Source organism: Coenobita brevimanus, chromosome 55 (assembly GCF_032717465.1).
Source record: "Coenobita brevimanus isolate Jiangsu-jjx chromosome 55, ASM3271746v2, whole genome shotgun sequence".
In the NCBI taxonomy this organism is placed as follows: Eukaryota; Metazoa; Arthropoda; class Malacostraca; order Decapoda; family Coenobitidae; genus Coenobita; species Coenobita brevimanus.
Window position 1 is genome coordinate 57,303,356 of NC_137008.1, and position 10,868 is coordinate 57,314,223.

The 10,868-nt window shown below is 40.8% G+C and overlaps 2 protein-coding genes across 2 annotated transcripts; both read right to left on the reverse strand.

The window, feature by feature from the left end:
* Positions 1 to 656: 656 nt before the first annotated feature.
* LOC145401331 (uncharacterized) lies at positions 657 to 5,390 on the reverse strand. The gene is made up of 2 exons (XM_080273655.1): positions 5,369 to 5,390; positions 657 to 1,834 (listed from the first exon to the last, which is right to left on the reverse strand). The coding sequence occupies exons 1-2, from the start codon at positions 5,388 to 5,390 to the stop codon at positions 657 to 659; spliced, it is 1,200 nt and encodes a 399-aa protein (XP_080129781.1).
* A 3,934-nt stretch (positions 5,391 to 9,324) lies between these two features.
* Positions 9,325 to 10,221, reverse strand: LOC145401332 (uncharacterized). Its single transcript, XM_080273656.1, has one exon. It carries the CDS (start codon positions 10,219 to 10,221, stop codon positions 9,325 to 9,327), a length of 897 nt encoding a protein of 298 aa, XP_080129782.1.
* Positions 10,222 to 10,868: the final 647 nt, after the last annotated feature.

Sequence of the window (10,868 nt, forward strand, 5' to 3'; positions counted from 1 at the left end):
TTCTCACGTTAATAAAGTTTTTTTTTTTTTTTTTTTTTTTAACAAACTGGGTTTCCATTCTCAGCATAAGTTGATGAGGGTGCCTTTATATTTTTTACCTTATGTGACAAAACCGATATACATATTTTTACGTATCGTCCATCCCTTTCTTTGAACATTCTCAGGCTAAGGCAAAAACATAGACTAGTTCATTTGGCTTTATTGAATATCTTTTCAACTTTTCACTAGACTTCCGATTCAGTCTTTTGTTAAGCGTTACTATGCCATTTGTTATTTTTAACTGCAAATATTGATAAATTATAATTAACTATTATCTTGGAGTTACTCTCTCTCTCTCTCTCTGCATATAAAATCAACATTTTATGTAGATTTATTTCTATAAAAAGTCTATACGGTTTTATGAATTATTAGAATTTGAGGAAAAGCCTTCCGACTGTTCGTCTGCCCCCCCCCTTCTCTCTCTCTTTCTGTGTCTGTCTGTCTGTCTGTCTCTCTCAACATTATGTTTTTCGTATGAATGTGATACATTCCTTAAAGAATAATGTTTTATTTTCTCTAGTGTCGACTTTTTTTCTACACCACCTTTGAGGTAAAAGTCAAGGCGCGTTTTTTTTTTATAGAGGTTTCCCCAGGAGGCCTAATCCTCTCTCTGATCTTTAATCTGAAAACTCATCATCAGAACTTTCTGCGATGTTAAGCGAATCCACAAAATGATCGACCGCTACATCTTGTTGTCCATCTTCTTCTTGAAGGTGTTCAGCATGTTGAACTGCCTGCATCCAGTTGCGTGGCGTGACGTAACTCAAAGCTTCCTTAACAAGAGGTTTTAGATCGGCCATTTTAAAGGTGTTCTTCTTGGCTATGTAGGACTTTACTTGAGCCCAAATGAGCTCAATAGGGTTGTATTGGCAGTGGTGAGGTGGTAACCTTAGAACCCTATGCCCTGCTTCTTCTGCAATTTTGTCAATGCGATACTTTTTGCCGACAGTAAATTTCTTTGCAAGTTCGTATAGCTCTACTTTTAGCAAGTCATCACTGGGCTGAACACCCTTCTTCTCAAGCCAGTCCTTTAGGTCTGCTTTCCTCCAAGAAAAGCTTGGCACATGTTCAAGTTGTACAGAATGGTAGGGAGCGTTGTCCATGACGATTATCGAGTTGGGTGCAATGTTAGGCAGCAACTGATTCTTGAACCATTCTTCAAAAACCGTAGAATTCATCTGCTTGTGATAATCTTCGTCGTTTTTAGCTTGAAAAATTAATTCAGCATTGTTGACGAAGCCATCTTTCGTTCCCGCGTGCAGAATAATGAGACGACTTCCTTTTCCAGTGGGTGGTTGTATTCCTGTTGTTTCTCGAGATTTAGCGTCTGTCACGCATTGTCCAACAGTGTAGTTCTGGTTGACCCAGGTGTCATCCAGATAAACAATGTTCTGGAAAGACTGTTTAAGATGCCGCATTTCTCGCAAGAATCGGGTTCGAGCAGCAAGAACATCACTCTTTTCCAAAAGGAATTTGTGGCCATCAGCTTTTTCATACTTGAAACCAATCTCCGTAAGAATCTTGCGCAGGGACTCAATGCATCCATTGAAAGACATATTTTCCTTAAGTTCTTCCTTTATCTTATGCAGTGTAGGGATCTCCTTCCTTTCATAGAATCCTAAGACGGTTCTTCTCACCACACGTTTGTCGAAGTCGTCTAAGTTAGTGACAGTTGCAGAGCGCTTCATTGCTGGTGAGAATACAGGCTGTTCTGGTGATTTTTGTGTAATGCAGGCTTGATTGAAGGACGAGCCGATTCGTCTGACTGTTACTTCACTCACGTTGGTGGCTTTTGCTGTTCGGGCAACAGCCTTTGAGAGATCAATTATAGGTCCTCTGTTTGCTTTCTCTTCTAAGAAGTACTTATTTACGCTGTAAGTAAGTTCTTTTTCTGGACTGTGGACTAGACGAGGGCGAGTATAGTCGCGACAGCGAGAGGTGGCGGAGAAGCGCCTCCCTCAGGGAGGACTGAGGAAAAGGCTTTCCTTCTCTCGTCCCTGATTGGCCTACGATGATGGGCGCTTATATTTCCCTCATAGTACCGTCACCAAATTGATCGCCATGGTTCGAAGTTTTATTTATTGCTACAGCAGTTAATATGTGTACACAGACTATTACCTATGGTATATCACAATACATACAGGTGTGCATGTTGATATTCTAGAATATGAAAGTCCAGCCAAAAATATTTAAGGAGTAAAACATTAGAAAGGACAGGATAATACTCATCATAGCCAAAATCAGGGAAGGGGAGAAAGAGAGAGAGAGAGAGAGAGAGAGAGAGTGAGCGAGTGAGTGAGGAGAGAGAGAGAGAGAGAGAGAGAGAGAGAGAAGAAGAATACAGAAAGAGACACACGTGTGCTTTGAGGGAGTGGTACGAGTAATGACAAGATCAGGTCCACCGGGACATACTCGTCAATCCTAAGCCCCTTTCTTCTCTCCCCTACCCCGTCGCTCCGGAGGGTGTACATGCATGCATTCAGACATATTTATACATACAGTGTGTATATATATATATATATATATATATATATATATATATATATATATATATATATATATATATATATATATATGGGAATTAAGCAGTGAGTGTACACAATCATAAAATAATCTATGTAAGCTTTGTCTTGTCCCTTTAATGCACTGGACGAAACTTTTGAAATAATTCTTTTGTAAAATTCTCATGCTTGTGAATCACAGCTATTTCTCTCAGAAAAACCATAAAGGAGGATTTATGTACCATATGATTGGGAAATATTCATTCAGAATAAACTGGCTTAAACCAACACGAACAGGAGCATCGCTCATTGTGAAAACATTGTTCACCTGTGTCAAGATTCTTTTTTTTGATCGATTGAACGCAGGTATGCTAAGTTTATATTTTAGAATAAAGCATTAGAATGGCCATACAATATACATCTCAAGCCAAAAGCAATGCATTCCGTCGGACAAGCAGACAAAGCAGCTGGAAGGTGAGGTGAAGAGTCAAGATGCAAAATACAGAGGAAACAAAGGCAAACATTCTCTGAGGCTCACACTGCGCTCACGTCCCTGGGGATTGTCATGGAGGGCTGAAGGGAATCACAGGTCACAAGATCCACCTGTCCATACTTGCCACTCCTTAACCCTTTCTTCCCTATGTTGCTCTCTCTCTCTCTCTCTCTCTCTCTCTCTCTCTCTCTCTCTCTCTCTCTCTCTCTCAACACACCACAACAAAATGTAACCAAAATAGTATATATATATATATATATATATATATATATATATATATATATATATATATATATATATATATATATATACGTGGAGGGATTGCATATACCAGTAATGACTTTATTGACGTGGAACAGTGTTCAAGTCCTGTGAGAGGGGGGCGCTCGCGCGCGCGCGCGCGCCCCCACCCCCACCCCCCCCCACACACACACACACACACACACACCAGAATATATTGTCCCTTGAGAATTAGCCTCCCTCCTCAGGTCACACACACTCTTGGCTGCCTTTCATTTTAACTTCCTTCCTTATGTATTATGAAACTTATTTCTACATCAAATCCTTTATCAATACCCCTCTAATGTTTCCTTTTTTCACTCGTGAGAGAGAGAGAGAGAGAGAGAGAGAGAGAGAGAGAGATGGGTTGAAGGGGGGAGGCTGGTGCAGTACATTTAAGGTTATTAAATTCGGCGATGAATTACGGATGACTTGATGAGCCTTATAATGGGATACTGACTGCATAAGTACAGCATGATAAATACAGTATTTTCCTTTGTATTTCAAGACCATGAAAAAAGAGATTATAAAATATAATGAAAACACATCACAACAAAATGTTAGAAAAAACGTACATACATACATATATATATATATATAGAGAGAGAGAGAGAGAGAGAGAGAGTAGCACCAGGCAGGTGACGATGTCTTTCCAGATTAGACGATACACCTGTACTGGTCATCAAATGGACTCCTAACCTCACTCACGCACCTCCCACTCCACCATCCACCAATCACAGAGATTCCAGTGGGAAGAGAGTGGGATGAGCTTCTCCGCCACCTCTCGCTGTCGCGACTTTAGTAGGGGTAGGAGCTTCCATCTTGGGTGGCGGCCAGAGAGGAAGTGACCTGTGGATTGACACGGTCAGTCTGACTGTCACCTGACCCATCCTTGCTGACTCACCCTACTATAAACGGAAAGCAACGGTGCCAAGTGTTGTGGTATTTATAAAAAAAATTATTATTAAAAAAACAGACATTTATAACACTATACAGCCTTATTATATATATATATATATATATATATATATATATATATATATATATATACATATATATATATATATATATATATATCTACACATATATATATATATATATATATATCAATATATATATATATGTATACACTGTAAATAAATTTCATTTAGAAGTTGTAAATAGCTGATGTGAGATAAAGAGGTGTGTGTTGGTACAGATTTGGCAGAGAGGCGGCCACGTGAGGGACAACGTGCAAACGATCTCGATATTTTAGAACATAAGAACATACATAAGAACATAAGAAGAGAGGATAACTGCAGTAGGCCGGTTAGCCCATGCTAGGCAGCTCCTAGAAGAGTAACTGAACTACTAGAATGAGATAAGGATAGCAAAGAAGAAGGCTCTCCCCCGCCCTCCAAACCCTCCAGCCGAAGGGAGGTGGAGAAGGGTGATGATTTCTCACTATACTTTCCCAGCTCAGCCACGACTAACTCATTATATTAATGAGGGTCCGTATTCATAAAAAAATCGCAGTCATTTTATAGATAAAGTTCTCCAAAGCCGTTGAAGTATTTTTCATTATTTTGCCTTGACTTATATTTCACTTCATTATTCACGTATTGCTATGAGTGAAGATAAAAGTATAAACAAGAAATATCGTACACAGCGTAGGCAAAAAAAAAAAAAAAAAAAAAAATCCCCAGATAGATCCCGCCAAACCCCCCTCCTGAACCTCCCGCCAAAACCTTCCTCCTGAACCTCCCGCCAAAACCATCCTACTGAACCTCCCTCCAAAACCTTCCTACTGAACCTCCCACCAAAACCTCCCCCCTGAAACTCCCGCCAAAACCTCTCCCCTGAATCTCCCGCCAAAACCTCTCCCCTGAATCTCCCGCCAAAACCTCCCTCCTGAATCTTCCGCCAAATCCTCCCTCCTGAATCTCCCGCCAAAACCTCCCTTCTGAATCTCCCGCCAAAACCTCACTTTTGAGCCTTCCCTCTGAGCCTCTCGGCGATTCTCCCGTTTCCCTCATGAATTACCCACTATAACTCCAGCCAAAACATCTGCCAGTACCCTCAGCTCCACACTGAGTCATGCTTAGAGTTAGATGGCGCAAAATTACTTATTGAATTGAATTTATATTTTCATAGAAAAAAAAAACCACGAACAAAAGCTGAGGAAATATTTTGTACTCCAGTCTCTACTTAAACTAGTTTTCAGCCTTTCGTGAGGAACTATTTAAATATATTCAGAAAATAGTTTGTTCAAAATTATTCAGTATATAATAAAAGGTTAGTATTGAAGTTAAGAAGATAGTTATCTCTGGGATGTTATTTACGTTAGTTATGAATACAATAATTACTGAATGTTAAGGAAAAAGTCAATACTGAATAGTAGCACAGGGTGATGAGTTGGCGCCAAATTGAAGTTTTCCCACAGACCGTCACCATGGCTTCTCCGGCAACGCGAAGCCTATCTATACCCCCTCCCCCCATGCCCCACTGTCCCTGTTTCCTTCATGCCTCCTCCCTCTCCCTTTTACCCTCTCCCACTACCCCCCTGCTTCCCTCTCTCTTGCCACGTCCCACATACTCCCCTCCCATCGGAACATTCCCACTTAAGCCTTCCCCTCCCGCCTCCCCCTTAATTTCCTCTCCCCCCACCACCACCCTCACCCTTACAGTCCCTCGTCCTCTTCCTATAGTTCCCACCTCCATGCTCGTCCTTACCACCTATACCATCCCTACCTTCCCCCATTCCCCCTCTCGCTCACCACTCACTATAATACGGCAATACAGAAACGTGGCATACGTATTTTAGTGCTTAAAAAAAAAAAAAAAAAATAGGCACTTTTATTGGCTTTTACCGTAGTTCTGGGGTGGGTAATAATGTCACAATTATGATTATAAGATAATGTGCAGGAATATAAGTAAAAATATGCCAATTTCTTAGTAAAAAAAAAAGATAATACATTAAACCCTCGTGAGCGGCAGCACTCACACAGACCCAGTCTGACTCAGCAGAGCTTCCTCGTGTGACTCGTGTCACTTTCCTTTGTATCCTTGACACAGACAGGATGGAAGCTCAGCCAACCCACTCCTCGCATCTACATAGTCAAGCTAAAGAAACTGTCTTCAACGTAAGGCAGTAGTTTCAGGAGGAGGAGAATGGAGGAATTCTTGATGACATTTCGAAGGCTACTTGTCGGACAGCTGCAGCAACGAGAATCAGCAAAAGAACGGTTGAAAGAATCTGCAAAGCTGCAAGAGATAATGAGGAAAATCAGTCTCCCAAGTTTATGTCGCCCAAGAAAAGGCAACGTGCAGCACCCATTACGGATTTTTTTGATAACTTCAGTGAAGGTGTGCTGCGCAGAACAGTTTTAAATTTTTATGAGAGGAAAGAAATCCCCACACTTGAAAAAATTCATGAGGAAATGAAGACTAACCTTTCCTATCCTGGCAGCCGTGAGATATTAAGAAGGGTTCTAAAGAAAATCGGTTTTCATTATGCAAATGTTGATGGACGGAGATTCCTAATGGAACGCAATGATGTAACATATGCACGGTGCAAGCTCTTGGGAGAAATGAAGGCACTTAGAAGTTCGGACAAAAACATCATTTACTTAGACGAGACATGGATTAATCAGAACTACACGGTTTCCAAATGCTGGGTAGACACCAATGCAGAAAAGGCTGTAGGAGAGAGGGTGCCCACAGGTTTTCCAGGCAAAAAATGTCGGCGATTATCATGATCAAATGAATGCCGACACCTTTGAAAAGTGGTTTCAGACTCAACTGTTACCTAACATTCCTCCATCTTCAATTATTGTGATGGATAATGCATCATATCAGTCAAGGGAAATACATAAGCCTCCAACTTCTGCAAGCAGCAAAGCTACAATCAGAGAATGGCTGGAGAAGAAGGGTGTAACAGTGCCAGAAGGCCTCCTCAGGGCGGAACTCATGCACCTTGTGACTCGTCACATCGCAGATGCCGATACCAATTTCGTGATTGACAAGACGGCCTCAGAGCACGGACATAGAGTTGTACGCCTACCCCCTTACCACTGCCAATATAACCCAATTGAACTGATTTGGGCACAGGTTAAAGGCTGTGTCAAAAAAGAATACATTTCAGGACTGCAGATTTGAAGCCACTCGTCCATGAATCAATTAACAACATTACAGCAGAGAACTGGAAGAATGCTGTCAGGCACGCAGAAAAACTGCAAGATGATGATGCAAAGAGAGATGTGGTGATTGACCAGTTCCTTGATTCTTTCACTGTCACTCTTACATCTGATGAGGATTCATCGTAACTCTTCTGTGCGAGATAGAGGAATAGGCCTGTTGGGGACACCTTAAAACGCGCCAAGGCTTTTACCTTCCGGATGGTGTGGAAATAAAGTCAAATTTACAATATGTACAATAAAATGCAAAAGCAAATAACCAAAATGTATCCTAAAATACTATAGATGAGAGAGAGAGAGAGAGAGAGAGAGAGAGAGAGAGAGAGAGAGAGAGAGAGAGAGAGAGAGAGAGAAAGGCAGGCCAGGGGCAGTGTAGAGTGCATTATCAGGCTGAGGGTGAGGGAGAGATGGAGGGAGGGAGGGAAGGAGAGAGAGAATAAGAACATAAGAAGAGAGGATAACTGCAGTAGGCCGGTTGGCCCATGCTAGGCAGCTCCTAGAAGAGTAACTGAACTACTAGAATGAGATAAGGATAGCAAAGAAGAAGGAGAGAATGATAGAATTAAAACAAATAATGGCGCCGCAACAGCGAGGTCATCTAGCGCCATATGTAAAACAATAATAAATATTTTTAAGTATAATTACATATAATAAAAACAGAAAATAAAGAAATGAAAACACAAGTTTATAAGTCACTCATAAAAGAAACAAAATTCCCCAGGGTGACGCACACCTCCACCCAGGAGAGTTGTTTTAAAACCTCTGTTAATGTCTGTGTCTTTGCTGTGTACAGCCAGAAGAGTATGCCTGTATTCATAAACTTTGTAGCGTCTAAGCTGCGTATAAGATTGCCGGTTTATGGTCATATTTTCAATCATGCAGCTAACAACGACTTCGCAAGCAAAGCACAGTGGTATTAAAGAGAAAGAATAAGACGATGAACGCTGATTAAAAAAAAAATAAATAAATAACTTATGAAGACTACCTTTTCATTATTTGAAGATATGAAACATTTTCATAGTGAATGAAAACAGGAATATCCGAAATTTTAATCAAGCCAGTGTACAGTGAGGAGAGGAAGACCAAAAAGGAAGTGGAAAGTGAAAGTACGGGAGGGAGGGCGGCGTAGAGTGGCGGCGGGGGGGGGGGGATATGGAGTAGTGGTCAGTTTTTTTTTTATTAATTATTAACTTTGGGTTTAAATGTTTTATTTGCAGATGGCTAATGAGAGCATACGGAAATGTAACCTACCGTACCGTAACTGCTTGACTCTCTCTCTCTCTCTCTCCTCCTCCTCCTCCCAGGTGCATTGGGAAACATTCTACCCTATTGCTCAAACTCCCTAATCTTACAATCCCATCTGTCTTAATCCTTCCCACTGCCTTCGTTCCTAAATCCCTTAATTGATCTATTTTTAATCTAAGTGTCCCCACACCTTTTAAACCATTTACCTCTCTGTCACTATTCTCCACCATATGTATCAACTTGTATTATATTGTGTATAGAACTTTCATACTGTATGCTGTAGTACTGTATAATGTATAAGAATACCCACTGTTTAGTGGAAATAAAGTTTTATTATTATTATTATTATTTCTCTCTCTCTCTCTCTCTCTCTCTCTCTCTCTCTCTCTCTCTCTCTCTCTCTCTCTCTCTCGCTCGCTCGCTCGCTAGATTTTGTTATGTGTCATCCATGGTTTTTTACTTCCATTTTTATGTATGGATTATAATTTTGACTTTATTTCCGCACCACCCTTGAGGTAAAAGTCACGGCGCGTTTTTTTTATAGAGGTTTCCCCAATAGGCCTAAATCCTCTTGGTATAGAGTCCTTTAAGATCATTCGTCTTCATCAGAAGACGTGCTGATGACGAAGGAATCAACGAAGTGATCAATAACCACATCCCTCCTGGTATCGTCAGCTTGTAGTTTTTCTGCATGATTTACAGCATTTGTCCAGTTTTCCGTTGTGATGCTATCTATTGCTTCACTGATTAGCAATTTTAAATCGGCATTCCTGAATGTATTTCTTTTTGCCGCGTATCCTTTAAGTTGAGCCCATATCAATTCTATTGGGTTGTATTGGCAATGATATGGGGGGAGTCGTACAACCCTATGCCCGTGACTTGAGGCCATCATGTCGATAACATAATTGGTATCAGCGGCAGAGATGTGTTGCGCCACGAGCTGCATCAGTTGCACTTTCATTAGACCGTCTGGTACCTGTACTCCCTTCTCTTCCAGCCACTGCTTTATCGTTGCTTTATTGCTGGAGTTAGTTGGTGGCTTATGAATTTTCCTTGAGTGGTACGATGCATTATCCATCACAATAATTGATGATGGAGGAATGTTGGGTAGGAGTTTGTGTTCAAACCATTTTTCAAACTTATCTGCATCCATTTGGTCATGATAATCCCCGACATTTTTTGCCTGGAATACCAAGGAGCATTCAGGAACGAGTCCACTCCTGCTTCCGGCATGCAGGATTATCCAGCGGCCCCCTTTGCCTGTTGGTTGCTTTACTCCAACAGCCTTTTCTGAGGTGCTGTCTATCCAGCATTTAGAAACCGTGTTTTGATTAATCCAGGTTTCATCCAAGTACACAATATTTTTACCATTTCTCGAGACTGTCTTCATTTCCTTCAGGAAGTTGTATCTTGCAGAAATTACATCACTGCGTTCCATCAAAAATTTACGGCCATCAACTTTCGTAAACTTAAACCCTATTTTCTTCATGACTTTCCTTAATGTTTCGCGGCTGCCAGTGTAGGAAAGTGTATGCTTTATTTCCTCGTGGATTTTTTCAAGTGTAGGAATTTCTTGTCTTTCATAATGGCTTAATATAGTCCTGCGTAACACACTTTCATTAAACTCATCAAAAACGTCAGCAACAGGAGTTTGACGCTTTCTTTTCTTGGGAGAGTTAAACTTTGGAGAGGTAATTTCTTCATCATTTTTTGCTTATTTCCGTATTTTCTCTATCGTTCCTACAGAAACATTTGTTGCTGCAGCTGCTCGATGCAATGCCCTTGAAAGATCACATAAAGGTGCCCCATACTGCTTCTCCTTTATGCAAAATTCGCTCACGTTAAATATAACTTCTTTAGCTTGACTATGAAGGTGTGAGCGCTGTAGGGCCGCCATGACTGTACGCGAGTGGCTATGGATGATAAATGAACTGTAGGGGGTTGGTGACCTCTCATAGCGTACACACAAACACGTGTCGCGTGAGTGCTGCCACCCCAGAGCTGTTTGATATATTTATTTTAATTATGAAAGGATCGCCTCTTCCCACTTTTATCCCTTCAAATTTTCTTGCAATTATACTTGCTAAATTAATTAGCAATGTTAGAAGTGTTGGGGAAGTAAATAATAATTAGAAT